General features: G+C 37.2%; 1 protein-coding gene across 13 annotated transcripts in view; it reads left to right on the top strand.

Moving 5' to 3' along the window:
- The window catches only part of FAM135A (family with sequence similarity 135 member A), a 146,511-nt gene that overhangs the window by 5,587 nt on the left and 114,039 nt on the right, over positions 1 to 26,885 (top strand). For 7 of the 13 annotated variants that reach the window (XM_055257111.2, XM_055257074.2, XM_055257079.2 and 4 more), the window contains exons 3-4: positions 3,982 to 4,075; positions 5,875 to 5,990. In XM_055257111.2, the coding sequence (XP_055113086.2) occupies positions 5,914 to 5,990 (77 nt within the window). In that variant the 5' untranslated portion in view covers positions 3,982 to 4,075; positions 5,875 to 5,913. Of the gene's footprint in view, positions 1 to 3,981; positions 4,076 to 4,113; positions 4,254 to 5,874; positions 5,991 to 26,309; positions 26,588 to 26,885 lie in introns of those variants that run through there. The other 6 variants (XM_063630508.1, XM_063630502.1, XM_063630510.1 and 3 more) reach the window with 3 other exon arrangements.

Below are 26,885 nucleotides of genomic sequence, written 5' to 3'. Positions count from 1 at the left end.
TACACAGTTTGTTTTGTTTTTATAACTAGTTGGTGGCATCTAAAATTAGGGAGATTTCACCTTTAGGGACAAAAACTTCCAACTACCTCTCGAAAATTTAGAAAACCCTGATAGTGTTATGCCAGCAAGAACTGACTGGAGATAAGTAGCCGTTGCTCCCTATAGCTGGAAAACAAGTAGTTTATAAGAAGAGGATCAGACAGATCCCCTTTTGACTCCTTTCAACAGTCCTCTGAAATTTTTTTCCCTTTCTCTCTTTTGCCTGCTCTTCTTTTCCTTTAGTCCTGTCTTTGTATTTTTTCTTCTACCACAAAAATAAAAATATTCCTTCTTTTAGGCAGAGGGGAGGTAGTGGAAAATAGATTTATCAGCATCATTATGTATATATCTGTACATGTATGTTTCTATTTAGGGGATAATCAATACAAAGGGGGTAGATTAAAGGAAATTAGGCAGCAACAATAGAACAAAAAGCACAACAGGTTACAAGAGTAGGAGTGGAAGAAACTGCAAACAGGCCTTGAACTTATACTGATAAAGGAATTTTATCACCAAAATTTGTTCATGCATATTTCTGCTTTCAGTATATCAGTGTAATAATGGTTGAGTTTCAATAGGAGACAAGTAATAACAGTTACTATTTATGGAATCTTCAATGCTAATTTATTGTTCCTTAAATATTAAGTTGAGTACTGTGTGCCAGGCAATAGGAATATAGCATTGAACAGAGTAGTCAGAATGTCCTGCCTTCATGGAACTTTCATTTTAGTGAAGGAGAAACATTAAAGACTAATAAGTAAAATATTTAGTATGTTAGGTGGAGATAAGTGCTGAGGAAAAAATAAAGGACTAAATAGATATGGTATGCCAGGAATAGAGAATTAATATTTTTGATAGTGCAGCCAGAAAAGGCCTAATTGGGAAGCTGGTATTTGAGTCAAGGCCAGAGGGAAGTGAAGGAGTGAGTCATGTGGATATCTGGAGAGAAGAATGTTCCAGGGAACAACAAGTGCAGAGGCCCTGAGGCAGGAATATATTTCATGTGTTCAAAGAGTAAAAAGGAAATAAATATGACGGGAGTGAGGAGAATTGTAGGAGATGAAGTCAGAGAAGATTCAGATTACATCATATAATTTTATAAGCCATTTTAAGACAGTAAGATTGGAAGCCACAGAGGGTTTGGAACAGAGGAGAGAGACAAAAGCTGGTTTTTTGAAAATAGCCTGAAGGGGGGAATATATTAGTTAGGGTATAGAGTAGGTATAGCTGCTGTAACAAAGAGTTACGAGACATAAAAGTCTGAGCAGCCTAGGTAGGGAAGACATTCAGTAATCCAGAATTTGTCCATTTTTTTGCTTTACTGTTCTTGAGGACTTGGTCCTAATCTATGTGATCGAAACTAGGGACACTGTCAAGTTGGTATTCCAGCCTGTAAGAAAAAGGGAAGCAGATGAAGTCCAGAGCAAAGAATTTCCTTTTAAACAAATGAAGCAGATATTACATGTTTCGCTTCAGTTTACATTCCATGGATAGGATCACTTGACATCAAGGGAGGTTGGGAAATATAGTCTCAGGCTGGGTGACCATTTGGCCAAAAAGAAGAGAAAACAGACGTGACAAGCAGTCTACCACAGTCTGCCACTTTGGCCTTCATCTTACCTATTGATAATATTCCTACATTTCTTCCTCAAGGGAGACAACCCATAGTACATCCATTAGTTGCATTAATCCAAGCTCACTGAGAGGCACAGTACTTTCAGATCTGCAAGTCCAGTGACCTATAAACAAATCACAGTTATCTACTCCTCCTCCATCCCTCCCACATATACCCAACATATTATAGTGGATCAGAAACAGGAAAACAGTAATAAAATCTCCCATTTGGGAAAATAAACAATGAGAAAACTCTTTTCATGAGAATGATGAAGATCTCATGCCCTTGCAGTGGGTTAATATCCTTAGTTCTGCTTTCTGGTAAGAATGAATGCCAATATTCATTGCATTAAGATCCCTGTCTTTGCTGTCTGGGTGTTTCTTCCTTACATTAACCTCTATGGCCACATCTGAAGTTGATGTTGAAAGTTTGCCCACTTTGAAGGCTATTCAGTTTTCATAGCCTGCTTCTTGCTACTGCAGGTTTGCCAGCTTGCAAGTTACACAGTCACGAGCTTTTGCACCCTAGCTTATAATTTATTTGACAAATACTATTCCGTCAGAAACATAATAGGATTCTTATACGTTTCTCTCCATTCAGTTCTCTGTGCCAGTAACTACACCAAAGTTATTTTCTGGATGTGATTCTTAAGCCTGCCTTATTTATTTCTGTCTATGCACCCAACATCTTTTGATGGCCTCATTTTAATGAAGCACATCCTTATCCCTCATTTTAATGGTCACTGTCTTAAAACTATTTGAAACAAGTGTTGGTGGAATGGCAGAATCCTTAATCTAATCTTAACTGCGGAGCTGGATCCCTTTGTTTTGTCAAGAATTCCTTTGAGCAAGGCACTAAACCTGATATGGGGTATTGGCTGCAAGGCCCAACATTCAAGCAGCCTTATTTCTTTCCATCTTTGCTCACAAACTCGCCAATTCTTGCTTGAGTACACATAGCAAAGAACCACCAACACCTGGTATTGTGGCATTTTTCATCTACTTTTTCTGGGGCTATGGGCTTTTTATGGGCACTAGTTTTGCAGATTATTGTAGGCAACAGTTTAATCAATTGTTTTATTTCCACATAACAGTGGTTATTAGTATCGTGGTAGTATGTTTTCCTTTTGCCTACTACCTAATTACTAAGCTAGTACGACGTTTTAGGATTTTGTTATAGCAGTATCTTAATTCTGATATTAATTTCTATATTAAGGAAAAGGCCAGCTTACTGAGTTAGGTGGTATGGGTGCTATCTGGACCCAAATCCCAAACCTACATTTTAAGCATTATGCTATTCATATATATATTCTATATATCTCATATATATTTATATATTTATAAAATATATATTACACACACACACACACACACACAGAGTATACCTCTTCCTGATGGCTAGTTAACTTTTGAGATCAAGAACTTAGCTATACCTCATACTTACTACAATTCCTAGCCTATAGTAGGTGTTCAATAAATGTTTGAATGAACAAATACCCATTTTATACCTGAGTAAGTTAAGGCATAGAGACTTGGCCAAACTTTACTCAGAATCAAAACGAGAACATAATCTAAACCCTGCACACAAGAAACAGGAGAAGCGATCTTCGACATCATTTCCACAAAATGGGGAATATCTTGTATAAAGATAGCATTGTGTGATCTTAGAAATAGTTACCATAAAATCTTTTGATATGATTATTAAAGTTTAAAATAGCAGTTATGGGAGCTGGTAAAGTCTACATCTTTATAATGGAGAGAAGAAAAACTGTGTCAAAGAGTGAACATGGTCTTTATTCCAACATTTTTAGTACCTAAAATAATTATACCAAGGACAAAAGATAGATTTTTTAAAAATTTAAGCAGTATTTGAAATGTGAGGAAAACTACCATAGCACATTGAAGCAATCATTGTGTCAAAATATTTTAAATAGTTCTTTATACACACATACATACATATATGCATACATACACACACATACATATATACCTACTCAGGGAGTTGCTTTAAAATGGTGAGTTCCACCTCTTAAAAATTAATGAGCTTATAATGTTTTGGGTATTCATGAGGGTTCCTACTGAACTAAGAAAGTACTCTATTTGTTATTGTACTTTGAATTATATGTAAGTGAATCTTTAATAGAGATACAATAATTAATGTTGATATTGAAATTGTGAATGAAAAAAATCTCTAAAACTTATTCATAAGCCTTCGAAGGACATACATCTTTTATATAAATTGAAAATAGTAACAAAACACAGCCTTCCTTAAGATAGACTTTTTTATGTCTACTATTTGGTTTGAGATGTTACTTTTTTTTTCCATAGGGGGAACGGTGTATTTTTAACAACGGGAATCAGTAACTGGAAGTACAAGATTGGTTATTTAATAATGTTAAAAATGAGGCTTTGAAAAGCAGAGGTAAGAATATAACTTTTTTTGCACTTAATTCTTAATAGATTCGAATATTTACCGAATTTCTATGAAGAACTGATTCAAGAATTGGGAAGGGTCTGAGATTTTACCCCACTTGCAAGCTAACAAGTTAGTCTGCCACGGTGCCATGGATGTTGGCAGGACGTGAGAGTCATGGATCAAGGTCAAGGATCGTTTATGCTCATAGCTCTAGCCAGAGTACCAGGTGACACCTGTATGTGAGTAGGTTGTGTTACAGGAGAAGAACCCTGAATTATGGAAACCTGAGTCTTTTAGAATGGACAATAAATCTGCCTGACTTTTTTCCTGGAGGGAGGCTTTATCTGTATTATACAGAACAGTAAACAAATCTGCCCTTTGTTCTAGTATAAGACACTATCTCTGACTTGTAAGATTGTTCATTATACAAACATCCTTGAAAAGATAGTCTGGAACAAAGGCTGTCTATGTCTCTGCTTGTGAGACGTGCAGAAACATGAGAGGTTTGTGAAGAATTGTCTTCCAACACTTTCTTACTCTAAATTGCTTTCTACACTTATCTTTCTTAACAGTCCAAGAAGTTATTTTTAAAATATGTACTGTTGATAAGGATGATTGTTATAACTTTTTTTAAATAGTGAAAAAATGGAAACTACTGAAATCACCCAACAATAGGGGATTGTTTAATTATAACATGTTCCCAGTGTCATAGTTAACAATTAATGGCCAGGCGTGGTGGCTCATGCCTGTAATCCCAGCACTTTGGGAGGCTGAGTGATCTGCTTGGGAGGCCTCAAGCAGATCACTTGAGGCCAGGAGTTCAAGACCAGCCTGGCCAACATGGCGAAACCCCATCTCTACTAAAAATACAAAAATTAGCTGAGCATGGCGGCGCACACCTATAGTCCCAGCTACTCAGAAGGCTGAGGCAGGAGAATGGCTTAAACCCCGGAGGCGGGGGTTGCAGTGAGCTAAGAGCGCACCTCTGCACTCCAGCCTGGGTGACAGAGTGAGACTCTGTCTCAAAAAAAAAAAAAAAAAAAATTAATATTATAAAACTACATTTATTGACATATATGTTCGCTGAATAATTAAGTGAAATAAGCAGATGATAAAATGTACATGTGGTTTGATCCCACTATTAAAAAATTTTACAAATGCACACACATGAAGAACGTATCAAAGTGTGTATTTCAGTGGATGGAATTGTGAATGTTTTCTATTTGTGCTTGTCTGTTTTCTTTTCTTCAACTTCTTTGCAATTGAATACTTTAGAATTTGTAATAAAGGAAAAAATGTCTTTCTCTTTTTAAATTTAAAAGTGAAAAGTGATTTAAGAATTTTTTCTTCACTTAAAGAAAAACCTTTCATCGGCTTAACTGGGGATTGAAGAGTGTTAATTCTTTTTTTTTTTTTGACTCTGGAGTTACTTATATGTGCAGTGTAGCACAAGAAGAGAATAATTAAATATCTTCATTGTTTAAAAAAGTTACTATCTATAAGAGATAAAGTTGAGTTTCTTTTAGCAATACGTTGTATTATTTATTATCACATAAATGTCATCAAGGGTAACAAATCTTAGAAAAAACATTCTGACAGGACAATCTTAAATTATAGTGAGTAGTGCAACTTAGTATACATTCTGGTCCTATTTAGTTGGGTTAGGTTGTTAAGTACAGTAAAATAATTTGTTTTTATTTTCTGCCTGTGTATCATATTCTAAAATATTTGTAAATAATAGTATTTTTATAAGTTGGCATTTTTGTTATGCTTCTCATGATTTTTTTTCCCTTTCCTTAACAAAGGTGCTGTTATCAGAATAGTCTTCTGGGTATAAATTAAAAATGACTGAAGTTCAAGCAATGGTAGAATTCTCTGTGGAGCTAAACAAGTTCTACAATGTGGATTTGTTTCAGAGAGGGTATGTATTTTATTGTGAAAATGATATATTTTGCATAAGATGTACAGTTTAAATTTAAATTTAATTACATATTTTTATTCCAGCATATATAAGGAAAACAATGAACTATATTCAAGTAATTATTTTCTCAGATAAATTTTATTTATTAAATATTTTGGGATTATTCACATAAATTTAATGATAATGCTGGATATACTGAACCCGTGTTTATGAATTTGTAGTGAGCCTTGAGAGGACTTTACTGTAAATGTATAAGGTCTAATTTAACAGTCACCCACTGTTGGGTATTTCATTTGTTTTCATCTTTTCACTATTTCACGAAAACACTGTAACAATCATCTTTATCAATGGTACCTATAAAGCAATTTAATAACTTCTTGGCCTTTTGGCTAAGATCAATAAGTATATGTAAGAGGTGCTCTAGGAATCAACAGAAAAACGTCTTTCTGATTTAGTATGTTAGAAAAGGCATTATGGAGGGCTAAGATCAAAGTATGGCTAAGACTTGGATAGGCAAAGTATAAAGTGAAAGATCATATTTATAGAAGAGAACAGCATGATTCAATACAGCCACATGAATCAAGTGTTGGAAATAGAAACGAACATGTTATTTTTAAGAATAATTAGGGGCCAGGTGTAGTGGCTCACACCTGTAATCCCAGCACTTTGGGAGGCCGAGGCGGGCAGATCACCAGAGGTCAGGAGTTTGAGACCTGCCTGGCCAACATGGTGAAATCCTATCTCTACTAAAAATACAAAAATTAGCCGGACGTGGTGGTGCACGCCTGTAATCCCAGCTACTTAGGAGTCTGAGGCAGGAGAATCGCTTGAACTCAGGAGATGGAGGTTGCAGGGAGCCAAGATTGTGCTAGTGCACTCCAGCCTGGGTGACAGAGCAAGACTCCATCTCAAGGAACATTAAAAAAATAAAAATAAAAAAAAAGAACATTTAGGAAATTGGGTATTTTCTAGGAGAATTACAGAAGAAAGGTAGTAAAGAATGGCAAGGTTGTATTTGTGGAAGACTTTAATGTCTAGAGAATAGTTGACACTAGGGATTTAGGTAACCATCAATAGTTTCTAAGTAAGGATAAAATTTTATCACTATTATTACAATAAGCACTAACATGATGGATATTATGATACATTAGACTGATGGTTGTGTAGAAGAAATAGAAACCTAGGAAACAGTCTAGAGGCACTTGATAGTAACTCAAGATATAAATCTGGAGATCTATACAAAGAGTGGTGGCAGTGGGACTAACAGAAGAAGTAGAGCAAGAGATTCTCTATTTTTTTTGCCTTGACTTTGCCATCTTGTTGAAAAAATAAAAACAGCTGTGCCTGTGCTGTGGTCTGCTCTGTATGGTCTCTCATTCCTCAGCAGGCCAGCCCAGACTTGTTCTCATGGTGGAGACAAGAGTCTGAGATAGAGAGCAGAAGGCCAGGTGCGGTGGCTCACGCCTGTAATCCCAGCACTTTTGGAGGCCAGGGCGGGCAGATCACCAGACTTCAGGAGTTCGAGACCAACCTGGCCAACATGGTGAAACCCCATCTCTACTAAAAATATACAAATTACCCAGGTGTGGTAGTGGACACCTGTAATCCCAGCTACTCGGGAGGCTGAGGCAGAAGAATCGCTTGAACCCAGGAGACGTAGGTTTCAGTGAGCTGACACGGTGCCACTGCACTCTAGCCTGGGCGACAGAGTGAGACTCTATCTAAAAAAACAAAAAAAGAAAGAGAGCAGAAGATGCAAGTCTCCTTAAATTGACACACTGTTACTTCCACTGCATTCCATTGGCCAAGCAAGTCACAATGTGAGGTCAGGAGTCAGGCTGGTGGCTTTTTGGCCAGTATAATTCACTTAAAAAACTTTGTGTACTTTCCATATGGCTGATAAGTTTATTCCATGCTTTAAAGCCCACAGCCACAGTTGTTTTTGAGACATGCTTGCTCACTAGATAGCATATCTACCAATCACTGCTACTTGGGGATTAGAATTCTGTGGGATCATGCCCATCAACTTTCTAAAAATCCTTTTGTCATGCTGAGAATGTCTGCTTACATCTTAATTCTTTTAGTGATCTTAAGAAAGGAAGCTACAGCTACATCCTTGAGTTGATCTTTGTTCATGGGCTTTGTTTTATTTTCAGGAGACTGCAGATGAAACAGTTTTATTTTCCAACCCAGCAATTTCTAGTTGCTCTAGATTTCTTCTAGATTCTGCTTGTAAAATGACTAGCTCTTTCTTTAGTTCATCTCTATCTTGCAGAACCTCATTATACTTAGCTAGGAGCAAGCAGTTGGCGTTTTTAGTATTCTGCTTGGAAATTAATTTGCTAAGTCCAAAAGTTTCTTAGATACATTGTCTGAATTATTCCAGGTTAGTGTAAGATAGCATATTACATCACTCCGTAACATGGTTACCATTTTCCTCATCTCCTATAGTTTCCTCATTATTTTTCCACCATTTGTAGCTGTAACTGTTAGTTTGGCCCCAGAATTAATGCCACTTATTTTAAGGTTTTGTTATGGCACACACCACTTCTAGGTATCGGTTTCTGTATTATTTATTGTCACAATAATGCAGCTAACCACAAACACAAAGCCTCAATGGCATTATGGCAATAAACATTTATTTTTGCTCCTAAGTCTGTGGATCATCTGAACGGTTCTACTGATCTGGGGTGGCTTGGCTCATCTTTGCTGGGCTCACTTCATGAATGCACAGTCAGATGGCAGATTGGCCGGGCACTAGCTGGATGCAGAGTGACCTCAGCTGGGCAGTCTCAGTTCTGTTTCACAGTCTGTCATCCTGCAGCTTATTCTCATGGACAAGGCATGGGTCCAAAGAAGAGAGAAACCATGCAAGCAGACCTCATATCATCTAGGCTTGGAACTGATGCACTGTTACCTCTACCACAAGATACTGGCCAAAGCAAGTGATAAGTAAGGCCAGCCCACATTTAAAAGGTGGGCAACTACACTCCACTTCTTAATGGGAGTCACATTGTAAGAGGTCTGAATAATAAGGAAGAGCAAAATATCAGTGACATTTTTAAAATCAATCTACAGTTTACATTTTGTAGGTTTGTTTTTAACAGCATGATTTCGACAAGCTAAAGCTGTAAAAAGCAATTCAGTATTGGAGTTAGATTTGAAGACTAGCTAGAAAACACATTGCTTGCTTAAGTTGTATTCATGAAAAAAATGATTATTTGGAAACCATTAACTACTGTATAAAATATTTTTCAAATATATGTAGTGTCCTCTGACCTATATATAAAATATATCATTATAAAATTATAATATAAAATATTTTAATGTGTAATATAAACATCATATCAACATGTAAAATTGTTCTTTCCAAGTAAAACAATGTTACTCTTTAGACAAAAAAGTCATGATGTGAAATCACCTTGCTTTATCATGTTGTTTTACCTCATACAGTTTTAACACAGTGTTGTGTATTAACAATCAATGCTATAAATGTGTTCTAAAGAATAGAGGATAGAAATGATAGAAATGTAATAACTTAATATTCACAAACACATTCTTTTAGCCATTAACCTCAGTTTTCTATTCTTCCTCTAGAAAAATAAATTAAAATTTTCTGACAATGGAAAAAATAGATGTATACTTAATCTCTACCTGCTGCACTTCTGTAAAGATACTAAAGAGCATCTCTCTCTTATGACTACTTATAAAAGATTTATTACTATTATAGTTCATTTGTATCTTTCATGTTAAAAACTAGATCTAAGCAGGAAAAGGACCTACATTATTATTACACTTGAAAAATAACTTATAGAAGAGCAAAATTAAATTTAAGTAAAGTGCTTTTCCTGTTCATCTGTGAGAATATGTTTTTGTGGCCCTTTGCAACTTTCTGTCTTTCTTGAAGACCATTCTTTATAATGAGCTTAACAAAACATTGTTAATAAATAGACATCCTTACTTCTTTATGGCCCCCTACCTAAGGTGATCCTTTAAAATTGTGTTGTACTTAACAGAGTATGGGAAATAAATAAGATATGAAATAAGAACAGAAAAACAGATTGCTTTGCTTTAGTGCTTATCTCATTGCATTGGATTATTTATAGATAAATTGATTATATCTCTGTTTTTTCTGATTAAAATATTTTCTTCCCTTAGATTTTCTAACTTTTTTTTAAATATAAAGGAAGACATTGACTTTTTTTCCCTATAATTCTCTTTAGTATCCTAAAATACACCTACAATTCAGAAGTACTTATACTGCCATATTTAAGGTTATAACTTAATTAGCATAATAATTTTTCTTTTTAATTTGTCTGAATTGTAGGGACTGTTTTTAGAGTTAAAAGGACAATATAAAGCATCTAGTTTAAAAACTTACACAGTTTATAAATGGTATAAGTAATTTAAGTTACAAAAATAAGTTTTTAAACACCCTGTTATGCTAGGATGTCCGTATAACTTATTGACCAAATCAAGATATTTTTTTTCTTTTTTTTTTTGAGACAGAGTCTTTGCTCTGTCGCCCAGGCTGGAGTGCAGTGGCTTGATCTCGGCTCACTGCAAGCTCCGCCTCCCGGGTTCACGCCATTCTCCTGCCTCAGCCTCCCGAGTAGGTGGGACTACAGGCGCCCGCCACCAAGCCCAGCTAATTTTTTGTATTTTTAGTAAAGACGAGGTTTCACCGTGTTAGCCAGGATGGTCCTGATCTCCTGACCTCATGATCCACCTGCCTCGGCCTCCCAAAGTGCTGGGATTACAGGCATGAGCCACTGCCCCTGGCCTTCAAGATACTTTTTAACATGAAAGGAGGCATTGTTAATAATAGGCCCAGACAAATGAAAACCAGGATGGCTTCAGGCAAACCAGGACATATGGCCATCCTTGTAATAATCAAATATTCCTTAAGTAAGTCTTAACTTTTTTTTTTTTTTTAAAGTAACTTAAAGCAGCAAACATTTGTTGTTTCTAATGAGTCTCTAGGTTGGAGCTTGGCTGATGTCATCAAAGCTTGTCCAAGCATTTATGATCAGCTGTGGACTGATTGGTCCAAGATGGGCTTGGTTGGGACTCCTCAGCTCTCCTCCACGTAATCTCTCATCCTCTAACAGGCTAGGCTGGGCTTAACAACTCTTAGCTTTAATTGAATTAGAAAATTGTATTTTTGCTTAGACTTATTGGGTGTAATAGGTTAGTCAATGTTAAAAAAAAGTTATTTTAAAAAATCTGTGCTTGCCTTCAGAAAGGAATAAACAGATTACTAACGTATTTACATGATAATTAATTTTTACTATAATTACATTGTTTTGCCTTAATGGTAAACAGCTCAGATACTAACAATCTAAAGAAACTAGTTTTATTTTAATTTTACTCTATTCTATCATTTTGTTTAATAGAGTGGATTTTTAAACTCTGAAAATGAAGTCAAAATTGTAAAGCACTGATCATAAATATGATGCTATTAAATATGATGTATGTCTTATAAATGAGTAATATAAATTCTCTTAAGATTTGTATTATATTAGGAGTATCTAATTACAAGATAATAGACTTCCCAATGACTTCATTCAAAATACATTTGTCAAGAGGACTCCAAAGGAGAAGGAAATATTGCCCTTTAAATAGATACAGAAACATTGCTATTTGAACACCTGTTCTCATTGGCATAAAGGATAAGAGGATGGAATTAAATTGTGGTTGTAGTAAATTTCAATTAGGTTTTAAAGTGGGGGAAATTTTTTCTTTGTTTGGAGATGATTGCAAAATTGTTAAAGTATCTTTTTCTAAAATGCTTTAGGTCAGTGCTATTCTCAGTAGCTTGTCTGCAGATGGTTTGTGACTGATTCAGGATGAAGCACTGTTGCCAGAATGGAAATGAATGCTGCTTTCTTCATTAAATTTTGCTACCAAAAAAAAGTCAGCTAAAATAGTGTGCTTTGCAATACAGTTGATTTACTTTATTTTACTGCAGATTGGTAACAACCATTTCACAAAAATGCACCAGTCTGTGTTCCACATTTGAAGTAGTACAGCTTTAGAATATTAGCAATGGCATCTTGAATGGAGTTGGGTTTCATTCATTTTGAAAAGCGGCAAATATTTAGAAGATATTTAGAAGAACTTTGACAAAATGCTATGCTTTAATCTTTTATCAGACTTTGCAAGTGAAATGTTATCAGTTTGATTTGTTTCCACATATTGTTGAAACAGTCAATAATCCAGTATGCTACTACTAACAAATTAAGTAGTGAGGAAAATACTGTTGGAGACAGAAGTTGAAAGTGGTACTTTGTTCTTTATTTATCTGGATTACTATAGAACAGTTAATTGAATACCTGTAGCTACTATTACTTTTTTTTTTTTTTTTTTTGAGACGGAGTCTCGCTCTGTCACCCAGGCTGGAGTGCAGTGGCGCGATCTCGGCTCACTGCAAGCTCCGCCTCCCAGGTTCACGCCATTCTCCTGCCTCAGCCTCTCCGAGTAGCTGGGACTACAGGCGCCCGCCACCACGCCCTGCTAATTTTTTTGTATTTTTAGTAGAGACGGGGTTTCACCGTGGTCTCGATCTCCTGACCTCGTGATCCACCCTCCTCGGCCTCCCAAAGTGCTGGGATTACAAGCGTGAGCCACCACGCCCGGCCTACTTTTCTTAATCATATACTGCCACCATTTCCTTGTCATAAGATAAGCTACTACAAAGAACATATTATGATTTGGAAATGGAGAAAAGTAAGGATATAGATTTAGAAATTATATATATACATATGTGTGTGTGTTTGTGTGTGTGTGTGTGTGTGTGTGTTTAAGATGGAGTATCACTCTGTTCCCCAGGCTGGAGTGCAGTGGCGTGATCTTGGCTTACTGCAACCTCTACCTTGTGGGTTCAAGCAGTTCTGCCTGTCTCAGCCTCCTGAATAGCTGGGATTACAGGTGCCTGCCACCACGCCCAGCTAATTGTTATGTTTTTAGTAGAGGTTGCGTTTTGCCCTCTTGGCCAGGCTGGTCTCAAACTCCTGACCTTAAGTGATCTGCCCTCCTCGGCCTCCCAAAGTGCTGGGATTACAGGTGTGAGTGACTGCACCCGGCCTAGAAATTACATTCTTAAATTTTAGTAACATCACAAAACCATGGAACTTAAATCCTTTTTTTTTTTTTTTTTGAGACAGAGTCTCGCTCTGTAGCCCAGGCTGGAGTGCAGTGGCGCAATCTCAGCTCACTGCAAGCTCCGCCTCCCAGGTTCACGCCATTTTCCTGCCTCAGCCTCTCCGAGTAGCTGGGACTACAGGCACCCGCCACCACGCCCGGCTAATTTTTTGTATTTTTAGTAGAGACGGGGTTTCACCGTGGTCTCGATCTCCTGACCTCGTGATCCGCCCACCTCGGCCTCCCAAAGTGCTGGGATCACAAGTGTGAGCCACTTAAATCCTTTTGGAAAACCTCTGTAGAACCCTGTAAACCAGGTTTGATACAACACAGTTTTTTTTGTTTGTTTTTTGTTTTTTTGAGATGGAGTTTCGCTCTTGTTGCCCAGGCTGGAGTGCAGTCATGCAATCTCGGCTCATCGCAACCTCCACCTCCCTAGATCAAGCAATTCTCCTGCCTCACCCTCCTGATTAGCTGGGATTACAGGCATGCGCCACCACACCCTGTAACACAGTTTTTAACAAAATTATCTTAAATCCCTTTTGTTTATGATTCTGAGGTTGTTAAACTTACGGAAGATTTGTAGTTCGATTTAAAAGGACGATCAGCTAAGAGTCAGAAATTTTCAGCTGAATTTTGTTTTATTCCAACTGATTACAACTTTTGAAAAAAGTGATTCCTTGTCTATAATGTCATGTATGTGTTGTATTCTTAAAGTTCATGAATTGGCCGGGTGTGGTGGCTCACGCCCTGTGATCCCAGCACTTTGGGAGGCCGAAGCAGACTGATCACCTGAGGTCAGGAGTTTGAGACCAACCTGGCCAACCTGGTGAAACCCCATCTCTACTAAAGGTACAAAAATTAGCCAGCCATGGTGGTGGGTGCCTGTAGTCCCAACTACTTGGGAGGCTGAGGCAGGAGAATCACTTGAACCCAGGAGGCAGAGGTTGCAGTGAGCTGAGATCATGCCACTGCACTCCAGCCTGGGTGACAAGAACAAGATTGTGTCTCAAAAAAAAAAAAAAAAAAAAAAGTTCAGGAATTGAGGACTTCTGATTAAGCATTGGTGATTGGAGCTAACAAGAAACTACCTCAAATTTTTCATAAGGCCTTCAAAACTGTCTGAAATTGTCTGTCTTCAGTAAGAGATAAGGACTGAGAATACTGGATAAGAAGTTAATTGGTTTCTCAGTTTTAAGAATCAGACCTTCTGTATACTCTGCAATTTGTTTTCTCACAACAATTTATGTCAACTATTGGAATATAAATATTTCTTGTTATGTTAGCTGTGACCTTTACTCATTTTTTAATCTGTGCTATGGTATAGGGGTACATTTAGTCTGAATCAGCAGTTTACAAATGGAGTACAAGGGTATTGGATTTAAGAGGCTAGTGAGTTCTGCTTTTCTAGAAGATTTTATAATTTGATGTTGGAGATATGAAAAAAATAGTTGTGAAAATCATAATTGCCAGTGTGTATTCTTCTTTTTGTTTTTAAAACTGGAAACTCATTTTGTTTTTAGTTTCACCATTCTTTAGGTGAGAAAGGATGTCTGCACTCTTTGAAGGATCGTTATAATGGATCATAACAGTGAATGATGGGGCCAATAGTAATTGAATATCCCAACAATCTGCCATTACTGGCTTTGAACACATATGTTTTTAAAGTATAAATAAATAGAGGAGATCAAATTAACTGTGAAAAAAAAAAAAAACTACTACCGAAACCAAAAAAGATTTAGTATTTACTTAATGCTGTCAATTAACTAGCTTTAAAGGACTAAGTGTTATTATGAGAAATGTCTATATGAAAATCAAAACATAAATGACATGACTTAAATGCAGGGCAAACCTCAATGGGAAAAGAAACATGAAACAAATTTGTATATTTATTAACTATATATATAATACTGTGTTTCTATATTAATGAAAAGTTTTCTGCATCTCTGTAACTTCAATATGTGACTTATGAAACAATTTGCATAAGGATAAATTTACTTATGGTTGAGTAGTACTTAACCCAGGGGCTATCCATATGGATCTTAGAGTTCCACCTGTAAATAACAATATGTACTCAAAGAGGTAACCAATAAATTGGCTAGATAATCAGACAGTAAGTATAGACCTTTCTTCATATTAATAAAGACCTTTTTTGGGGAAACAACAAGTGGGCTTGTTGTTTTCTTGGCAAAATTGAAGAATGGATTTTAAAAGAATATATTGGGATAAAAGTTTACATATAAAAAATTAAATAATTCTGTAAGTATTCAGTTTTAAAAGATTTTACCTACAAAGAAATAAGAGTCTGGTCTCAAACTTTTTCTTAGTGTTACTTAAGATCCTGAAATAATGAAACAACATCTTCAGAAGTTTGCAGGAAAGTTGTAGTGACCCAAGTATTTTATCTTTTTGTAACAATAGGGAGATACTATGAGAAAATAGAGTCTCAGAAAATGTACTTTCTGTTTACTCATTCTGAATAGATTACTTGTGATATGTTCCAGAGCAAGATGGGAGAGAGTAAAAATTCAGAACTCGGAATTAATGAAGTTGTAGAAAATAGGCTTTGAAACTTGCTAAAGTTATTGAAATAAGTCAAAAAACTAAATTTTACAAAAGCAAATGTTAGGCTCTTTGAAAAATAATTTCCATTTTGAAGAGATTAGTGAGTTGCTTTATTTCTCTAGATTTATTAATAAAACATGGAACAGGAGAATGATGGAGGAATTGTGAAATTTCTTTCATAAAAAGCAAGAAAAATAATCATTCTTTCTGTAGATACTTATACCATATATTCATTTTTTCGAGAAACTTTTAGTTACTGTCTGATAAAATGAGAGATTATATGTGGTTATTGAAAAAAAGAAACAAATCAGCCAGAGTCAACATAGCAAAAGGAAGAATGGAAAAAGGGAGTAGTAGCAAAAACAGAAAATACAGAATACAATGACAAGTAGAAACATTCAAAACCATTCTGACTATAAAACTCATAAATTTAAGTTGTCTTGTTCAAAGACAGACTTGCAGGATTTAAGTCCAATAATTTTCTGTTCATAAAAGACATATCTCATATTTTGAAAATAAATGCCTACAAATTTAAAATACTTACAGTAATCCTCCCTTAAGTAGTTTTACTTTCTGTGGTTTCAGTTACCCGCAGTCCACCTCAGTCTGAAAACATTAAATGGAAAATTCTAGAAACAAACAATTCATAGTTTTTAAATTGCACACCATTCTGAATAGCAGGATGAAATCATACACTTCCCTCTTCGTCTCTCTCAGGACAAAAATCATTCTTTTGTCCAGCATATCTATGTTGCATATACCACCAGCCAATTAGTCACTTAGTACCTGGTGTTGGTTATGAGATCAACTGTCATAGTATCACAGTGCTTGTTTCAGGTAACCCTTATGTTATTTAATAGTCTCCCAAGAGTGCAAGAGTAGTGTTGCTGGCAATTTGGATTCACCAGAGAGAAGCTGTAAAGTGCTTCCCTTAAGGGAAAAGTCGAAAGTTCTCGACTTTAGGAAAAAAAAAATCTCTTATGCAGAGGTTGCTAAAATCTGTGGTAAGAATGAATTATCTGTGACGTTGTGAAGAAGGAAAAAAATTCATGCTAGTTTTGTTGCTGCACCTCGAATTGCAAGTTATAGCCACAGTGCGTGATAAGTGCTTAAGATGGAAAAGACAGCAGGGTACGGTGGGCTTATGCCTATAATCCCAGTACTTTGGGAAGCTGAGGTGGGAGGATCTCTTGAACCCAGGAGCTTGAGACCGGCCTGGGCAACAATATAGTGAGGCCCTATCTACCAAAAAAATTATAAAAACAAACAAACAGCTAGCTGGACATGGTGGTGCTTGCCTGTAGTCCCAGCTACTCAGGAGGCTGAGAGGTGGGAGAGTCGCTTGAGTCCAGGAGTTGAAGGCTGCGATGAGCTATGATTGCACCAGCCTAGCCTGGTTGACTGAGCAAGATCTAAAAAAAAAAATTGATGGAAAAGCTATTAAGTTTGTAGGTGGGAGACATGAACCCAGAAACATGTTCTGATTGATGGCAGTCAGGTTCAGTACTATCTGAGGTTTCAGTCTTCCACTGGTGGTCTTGGAGTTTATCACCTGAGTGTAAGGGGGGACTATTGTGTTTAGTGAATTCAACCTTTTATCATTATGAAAAGACCCTGTTTATATCCTAGTAGCTTTTTGCTTTGAACTATTTTGTCTAATATTAATATTATAATATCAGCTTTCTTTTAGTTAATATTTACAAGATATACCTTTTTTAATTATTTCACTTTCAGCCTTTCTCTTTCCTTGTATTCTATATTAATTGCAAACAACATATAATGGGATTTATCTTTTACATTTTCTAGGGCACTTTTTGTGTTTTAAGTGGAACATTTAATCCATTTATATTTAATGTAATGGCTGATTTATTTGTGATTATGTTCATTATTTCATATTTTGTATTTTCTATGTCTGCTCTTCATTTGCTCTCCTATAGTCTTTTGTTTCATGTTCTGATCTCTGCCAGTATTTCAGGCTTATTCTTCAAGAGGACATTCACTTTTGCCAGGCTCTTAGGGCATTACCAGTCTAGAGCTAACTTTTGTTTCTTTAATGGAAAGTTTCAAACATAAAAGTATAGTAAGCGCACACCTATCACCTAGCCTCAGTTATCAAAGTTTTTTCTTCCTATTTCACCTGTTGTTCTCCCCAGCTGTTTTTACAGTATGTATCTCCAACAGATAAGGACTTCTGTTTTCAACATATTTGTAAAATCATTATTGTACTTAAATAAATGTTTAAAATAATTCCTTGATATCAAATAATCCAGTTAGTGTACACAGTCCCTCAGTCATCTCATAAGTGTGTTCTTAATTATTTGTTTGAATCAATATTCACCCCAAAATTCATAGCTTGCATTTGGTTAGTATGTCTCTTACATTTTCCAAAATTTAAAATTGATGGTTTAATCTAAAGGATTGATTAAATTCCAATTGTTTTTGAGACGAATCCTCAGGTGATGCTATGTACTTCCTATTGCATTGCATCAGAGGACATGTAATTTCTGGTTTTCTCTTTTTTGTGATATGATTGATTCAGGTGTTGTATCAACCTAATGGACCCATTAAACAGTTCCTTATCACTTAATTGATGGTACCCATTGATGATCTTTACCCAGAGTCATTATTTTACTAGAGGTTATAAAATGGAGATATCCAGGGCTGGGCATGGTGGCTCACACTTGTAATCCCAGCACTTTGAGAGGCTGAAGCGGGTAGATCACCTGAGGTCAGGAGTTCAAGACCAGCCTGGCCAACATGGTGAAACCCCATCTCTACTAAAAATACAAAAAATTAGCTGGGCATGGTGGTGGGCACCTGTAATCCCAGCTACTCAGGAGTCTGAAGCAGGAGAATTGCTTGAACCTGGGAGGCAGAGGTTGCAGTGAGCTGAGATTGCACCATTGCACTCCAGCCTGGGCAATAAGAGCTTTTTTTACATATAAAAAATAAAATAATTCTGTAAGTATTCAGTTTTAAAAGATTTTACCTACAAAGAAATAAGAGTCTGGTCTCAAACTTTTTCTTAGTATTACTTAAGATGCTGAAATAATGAAACAACATCTTCAGAAGTTTGCAGGAAAGCTGTCTCAAAAAAAAAAATGGAGATATCCAAATTCTGTTATTCCTTGTGCATTTATTAGCTGGAATTCTGTGAAGAATTTTGCCTTATTAACTATTTGGTTATTCTGACATATAGTTTACACAGAAAATACATAATAAATGTTTTATTATTTCTCCTTAGTTACTTGTATTCAGAATATTTTGTTGTTGCCGTACCATATTACACATATAATCACTTTTTGTTTTGTGCCAATATGAAGTCATGGATTTTCAACATATTTGCTGATAATATTGTGTCACTGTCAGCTGGGTACGGTGGCTCACATCTGTTATCCCAGCACTTTGGGAGGCCGAGGCATGTGGATCACCTGAGGTCAGGAGTTTGAGACCAGCCTGGCCAACATTGTGAAAACCCGTCTCTACTGAAAATGCAAAAATTAGCCGGTGGCACGCACCTATAATCCCAGCTACTCTGGAGGCTGAGACAGGAGAATTGCTTGAGACTCAGAGGTGGAGATTGCTGTAAGCTGAGATCGCGCCACTGTACTCCAGTCTGGGTGGCAATGTAAGACCCTGTCTCAAAAAAGAAAGAAAATATTGTGTCACTATCCTTTCTGATGCTTAGAGGGAGCCCTTCAGGTTGGTTTCTCTGAATTTCCCACAGGACAGTCTAAGCAGTGTTTGATAGTTTTCTTGTTTTCTATTATGATTAGGTGTTGCAGACTCTTGTACATTCTTTGATCCAGATCTGGAGTCAGCCAAGGAGCCCTGGTTCCTTTTATTAGGAAATAGTACTTAGAAATCATAATGCATATACTAAAGGTACACATTTTGGGGTCATTTCTTCTAAGTCCTTTCAGTTAACAGCATTAGCAAATACTTTTTTTTTTTTTTTTTTTTTTTTGAGATGGAGTCTCACTCTGTCACCCAGGCCGGAGTGCATTGGCGCCGTCTCGGCTCACTGCAACCTCTGTCTCCTGGGTTCAAGTGATTCTCCTGCCTCAGCCTCCCGAGTAGCTGGGATAACAGGCGCCCACTACCACGCCTGGCTAATTTTTGTATTTTTAGTAGAGATGGGGTGTCACCATGTTGGCCAGGCTAGTCTCGTGCTCCTGACCTCGTGATCCACCTGCCTTGGCCTCCCAAAGTGCTGGGATTACAGGCATGAGTCACCATGCTCCACCACAAATACATTTTTATAAGGAAAATACATCATTAATGTATACTGATATTTCCAATTCCAGTTTAAGTTTACAAGAATTTTACTTTTTTAATTTTATGTTTGTGTCTCTTTTTACTTATAGCAAAAATCTTGGTTCCTAGTAATGTAGATCATTACTTACTTTATGTATGTGTGTGGACATTTCTATATAGAATAGTTTCAAAATAATACTAACGACATTACCACCAAGACCATAAATATTTAAAATTTCTTCATGGTTTTTTTTTTTTTTTTTTTTTTTTTTGCCAAGATATATCCCATGAGGAATAAGCAGTCAAAATACTGTGTTTTAAAAATCACTTGAAGTAATTCTCTGTGGAATTGCAATCAAGTAGATACACATAAAGTTTATTTGTTTTAGGGTTGTTTAGGGATTAACGTTTTCTTTGTTTTGTAATTATATAAAAAATTTACATGGGTCCAAAGTCAAAACTCTGTAAAGTCCACTATATTGAGATAGATCTTGTTTTGATCCCTGTCCCTTCTTTCTCCTCATCTCATAGGTAACCATTTTATTTTTATTAGTTTTTGGTATATCCTTTTATTTTTTTCTTTTGAAAATAGAGGCAAATAAATATATAGTCATACCCTTCCATCTTACACAAAGGTAGCATAGGATACATACACTCTGTACCCTGCTTTTGTTGTTTAAAAGTGTATCTTAGAGGTCACTTCTCTAAGTGTGAGTGATTAGTATTCGGGTGGTAACACCTGAATCCGTCATATCACACAAAAAAAGAGACAGCCAGACATTATATGTCCTTTGATACAGTGCTATAGGAAGTGCATAATCAAACCTTTAGATTAAACCACCAAATTTAAATTTACAAAAATCTAAGAGATATTTCACATTCCCTGTTACAACTGCATTTTACACGATTGTATAGTTGTACCATAGTTTATTCAACCAGTCCCCTGTTGGACATTTTGTTTTTGTCTTCCATTTTCCCATTGCAGTTAATACTACAATATTGCAGTTGCTATTGCAATTAATACTACAATCTGCATATATCATTTAGTATTTTTGCCAGATTATCTTTGGGATATCTTCTTAAAAGTGGGATGTTAAGGCAAAGGGTAAATGACACTTGTTTTTGCTCTTTTTTTTTGCCAAATTACATTCCATATGGGGTTGTGCCATTTTTTGATCTCACTAGTGCTGTGGTAGAATTCCTGTTTGCCCATATGCTTGCCACCATATTACACCCATGTGCCTTTTAACTACATTTTGGTCAGTGACAGACCGCAAATATGACAGGAGTCCCATAAGATTATAATGGAGGTGGAAAATTCCCATCACCTCGTGATGGTAGTAGCTTTGGTAACCTCATAGTGCAATACATTACTTTTTCTATGTTTAGATACACAGATACCTACTATTGTGTTACAATTGCCTACAGTATGCAGTACAGTAACATATGCTGCAGATTTGTAGCTTAGCAGCAATGGGCTATATGATATAGTCTATGTGTGTAGTATAACCAGCAGGTTTGTGTAAGTACACTATATTGTTCGCACAGTGGCGAAATCAATCTAAGGATGCCTTTCTCAGAATGTATTCCTGTTGTTGAATGAAGACTGACTATATTTTGTTAAATTGTTGGATTTCTGTCAGTCTGATAGTTGAGAATGGATATATTTTTGTAGTGGAAATTTATAGTTTTTAAAATTATAAGTGAAATTGAACTCTTTGCATATTTAGAGTCATTTGCATTTCTTTTTCTGTAAACTGTTTAATCATACCTTTTTTTCATCTTTCTATTGGTTGATTGGTCTTTTTCATCTCAATTTTCTTCTCAGTTAAGGTTTTCTGGAATATATCAACAGATGGCCTCAGAACAAAAGCAGCTTAATTGCTTTGCCTAATTCACTATAATTTTGCCTTCCTTTAAATTTTCCTTGGTAATTCCATACTATCTTGTCAGCTTTTCAGTAATTTTACAGATATACTTTTTATACTTTACCTGACATTGTATTTTAGCAAGAGGTTGTTCTGAATAACCTAGCCCACCACAGCTCTTAAAATGGAAATGTTTTATTCTTTGATTTTTGAGTTTTTTTATCTCTTACTTCATATTTTGTTTTTAAAAATAGCTAACTTATCCACATTTTAAATTTTTGGGCTGGGTGCAGTGGCTCACGCCTATAATCCCAGCACTTTGGGAGGGAGGCAGGCAGATCACTTCAGATCAGGAGTTTGAGAGTAGCCTGGCCAATATGGTGAAACCCTGTCTCTGCTAAAAATACAAAAATTAGCCAGGCTTGGTGGCACATGCCTGTAATCCCAGCTACTCCAGGGGCTGAGGCATGAGAATTGCTTGAACCTGGGTGGTACAGTTGCATTGAATAGAGATCATGCCACTACACTCCAGCCTGGGTGACAGAGTGAGTCTCTGTCTCAAAAAAAAGAAAAAAAGATAACCTGGTACACCTGTGGGTTCGAGCTACTCGGGAGGCTGAGACAGGAGGATTGCTTAAGCCCAGGAAGTCGAGGCTGCAGTGAGCCATGGTTGCACCACTGTACTTCAGCCTGGGAGACAGAGTGAGACCTGTCTCAATAAGAGAAAGAATAAAAGAAAAAAATTTATTTATCTAAAAAATTTTATATCTTTTAAAGTAGCAATAATTTTAATTAAAAATGTATTTACAGTAGTAGACTGCTTTCATAGATATCAGATGAACTTTATTTAAAATAATGTATATATTTGCTTTTAGTGTTTCTTTTGCTGTATTTCTAACACCTATCACATAGATCTTCAATAAGTGATGAACAAATGGTATTCAGGGAATGTAAATTACTATATGACGTTCTAGTAGTATACATTAAATGTGGAGATTAAAAAAATTTTTAACACTTTATTGACATAGCATCTTATAACATTCTGCAGAATCAGTGATCACACATTTTATGATAGGCTGCTTTAAAAGCAGTTTACTTTTTCTGTTTTTTATCCTTCCATGTTCTATTTTAAAATTATAATTACCAGAAAATCTAATTAGAAAGCAAATCATAGTGTGCATATTCTTTAACTAAAGACATGTTTTTTCATCTAATGTTAGGTGAGATACTATCATGGTGCTAATTGTGGGAATACATAAACAGGGATGGGAAAACTGCAGCCTTTGGACCAAATCTGGCTTATTACTGGACCAAACCCAGCCACGCCCATTTACTTACTTTGTTTATGGCTGCTTTTGCTCAGCAGCAGGAATGAGTAGTCACAACAGAGACTGTGGCCCACAGAGTAAAAATGTATTTATTGTCAAGCCCTTTAAGAAAGCTGTTGACCATTGGTATGGAATATTTAGATACGGTTTCTGCCAGGACCAGCTTGGTCAGGGAGACCCTAACCCAGCGGCGCTAGAGGAATTAAAGACACACACAAAAATACAAAGGTGTGGAGTGGGAAATAGGGATCTCACAGCCTTCAGAGCTGAGAGCCCCAAACAAAGATTTACCCACGTGTTTATTAACAGCAAGCCAGTCATTAGCATTGTTTCTATAGATATTAGATTAACTAAAAGTATCCGTTATGGGAAACAAAGGGATGGGCCAAAATAAAGGAATGGGTTTGGCTAGTTATCTGCAGCAGGAACATGTCCTTAAGGCACGGATTGCTCATGCTATTTTTTGTGGTTTAAGAACACTTTTTAAGCGGTTTTCCACCCTGGGTGGGCCGGATGTTCCTTGCCCTCATTCCAGTAAACCCACAACCTTCCAGCATGGGCGTTACGGCCATCATGAACATGTCACAATGCTGCAGAGATTTTGTTTATGGCCAGTTTCGGGTCCAGTTTAATGGCCAGATTCTGAGGGGGGCAGGGGGGGCTGTTCCCAACATGTCCCCCTTATTTGATTTGCAAAGCGATAAAAGCAAAGGCAGCTTTGTCACAGTGAGCTACTTGTGGGAGTCAGGATCTGCATCTGCAGACTATACAGAGACAAACAACACAGATTAAAAGCACAATCATCATTGAAATCACAGAGCTTCCAAGTGTTTTTATCCATTTTAATGGGTTACTAGCTGCTAATCTGTCTGCAGCTCCTTCAAGCACTCCAGTTCCTGGCATTAAGGTCAGGTGTGCCTGGGATGCTTTAAATATTTGTTCTTTTAATTTTGCAATATCCAAAGACAAGTTTGTAGAGTGTCCTTCTAGATGCTTTTTTTATTCTTTCCCAAATTTTGATCTTATTAAGAGCCATTAATAGTTTCCACAAATCCTTAATGTTTAGCTTCTACAACAGGCCATATAATTTGAGATTGAGGTGCCACTATACCGCCATGATTCCAGATAGTAGGAACTCTTGCCATACTTCTTATCATTTCTACCATCTGACCGTTTTGTTCAGACCATCTGGACATAGTGTGACTGTGGCACGCAGACTGAGAGGTGCAATTCAAGCTAAACATCCCCTTAGGGGATCAATCAATGGTGATTCCATAGGAATCGTTGTGCAGCACCTCTGCCTGTTCTACAATGCAATCTTTCTAAACAAGTAAGTTCATTTTTTTCTGGCCAGGTTCAATTTTGTTTACAGAAAGGTTTTTGAGGGTAGAATGCCTTGATTATAGGAGCAGATTTATTGTAAATACTGAGATCAGAAAGCATGTGTAACTGCGTCACAGAGTGATTACATTAAGGCATTATTACCAACCAAGATTGATAAATATGCCCAATAAGGATAATTGTTCTCTGTGTCAGCCCTTGTTGAAGGAATACTCATGGCAGTGGTGATCACCACTATCATAGGTACCATTAAATTACTCATTGTGACAGGTTTTCCAACCTTGCAGATTTTTTTCTAGTCCTATATCAGGGACATACCCCATTTCATGCATCATATGTTGACTTTGAGGGCTATATAATTGTTCTGGAATTAGAACTTGTGCTCCTCATTGTTGTAATAAATCTCTCCTCCATAAATTTATAGGTACAGAAGTTATAATTGGCTGAATAGTCCCAGGTTGTCCATCGGGCCCTTCACAATGCAAAATATAACCACTTTGATATACTTCAGGGGCTTTACCAATTCCAACTATGTTAAATTGAGCAGGTTGAATTGGCCACGTGGACAGTCAGTGCTGTAGAGAAACGACTGAAATGTCCACTCCTGTGTCTACCAAACCTTTAAATTTCTTTCCCTGAATAGTTATTTCACAGGTATGACGTTTATCAGTAATTTGATTTACCCAGTAAGCTGCCTTTGCCTTGTTTATTTGTGCCTCCAAATCCTCCTGTTTGTTTAGTTTCACTTTTTCCCATTCCCACATATGGCACAATCAGGAGCTGTGCTATTTGCACTCCTGGCTCTGCTTTCCAGGGAACAGAAGTAGATATAACAATTTGAATTTCCCCATCGTAATCTGAATCAATGACTCCTGTATGTATTTGTACCCCTTTTAAATTTAAACAAGACCTGCCTAGAAGTAATCCTGTCGTCCCCGCTGGCAAGGGTCCACAGACTCCTATTGGGACCTTTTGCAGGGGTTCCCCAGGCAGAAGGCTCACAGCTTTTGTGCAGCATAAATCTACTGCGGCACTACCGGCTGTGGTGGGGGACAGACATTGTACAGGGGTGAGGGAATGGTCTGAGCTGGAAATGCCCCAGTTTGGAATGGGGCCCGGGACGGGCCCCTCATGGCGTTTCCCGAAATCGGGTTCCCATTGTGACACTGATTAGCCCAATGTTTTCCTTTTTTACATTTTGGACATATTTCAGACTCAGCAGTTTTCTTTTTTCACCTATCTGGCAGCCTGACTCGCTGATTTTTTCTACATTCTTTTTTAGTATGACCATGCTTCCCACAGTTAAGACAAGCTCCAGGAAATGGAGTATTTCCTTTATCCACTCAGTCCTGCTATTGTCTGTGCTAGCAGAGTAGCCTTATGCAGATTACCTCCGATACCATCGCAGGCCTTGATATAATCAACTAAATGTGCTTTCCCGAATTTAAAAGGAAAAGACTCAAATGTAGCTATAATATTTCCCTGTTGATCTGTGGGGGGGTGTATTCTAACAGGGAACTGCCAAGCCTCTAAATCACCCTCTCATCTAGCTTGCTGAATTCCTGCCTGAATAAAACTAAGAGCGGTCATTCGAGGCGCTGCTCGAACAGTCACTGGGGCAACTACTTTTCGCCCAGTGTCCTCTGGAAAAGAAAGATCTGGAGGGTCAGGCCACTCTTTTTCTTTAAAATAATAATGAGGGGATGCAGAAGGGTAGACATGAACCTCTCCCTCCTTTGCTGCTTTAGCTGGCAAACAAACCTGCTCTGTAACCTCTTCTTTTACTTCATTGTACTCTCCTTCCTCCTCATCATTAGTGTGAAAATATTCCAAGGTGGAACGAACCAGAGCCCACACTTGTGCCATTGTTACCCTGATGCTTCCGAGCTCCCCTTCTTACTCACCATGGGATGGCTTTAAGAGTACTCGAGTGTCCTCCAGCTTAGTTCCACGTTCTCCAACCGTTGCTCCAGCGACCCTTCTACCTGGATTCGAGCCCCCATGATGGACGCCACTTGCCAAGACCAGCTCGGTCGGGGAGACCCTAACCCAGCAGTGCTAGAGGAATTAAAGACAGACACACAGAAATATAGAGGTGTGGAGTGGGAAATCAGGGTTCTCACAGCCTTCAGAGCTGAGAGCCCCGAACAAAGATTTACCTACCTATTTATTAACAGCAAGCCAGTCATTAGCATTGTTTCTATAGATATTAGATTAACTAAAAGTATCCCTTATGGGAAACAAAGGGATGGGCCGAAATAAAGGGATGGGTTGGGCTAGTTATCTGCAGCAGGAGCATGTACTTAAGGCACAGATCGCTCATGCTATTGTTTGTGGTGTAAGAACGCCTTTAAGCAGTTTTCCACCCTGGGTGGGCCAGGTGTTTCTTGCCC

This window comes from Symphalangus syndactylus, chromosome 2, assembly GCF_028878055.3.
Source record: "Symphalangus syndactylus isolate Jambi chromosome 2, NHGRI_mSymSyn1-v2.1_pri, whole genome shotgun sequence".
Classification (NCBI taxonomy): domain Eukaryota; kingdom Metazoa; phylum Chordata; class Mammalia; order Primates; family Hylobatidae; genus Symphalangus; species Symphalangus syndactylus.
The sequence above is the reverse complement of the archived record's forward strand: the minus strand, read 5'-3'. Positions and strand labels throughout refer to the sequence as shown.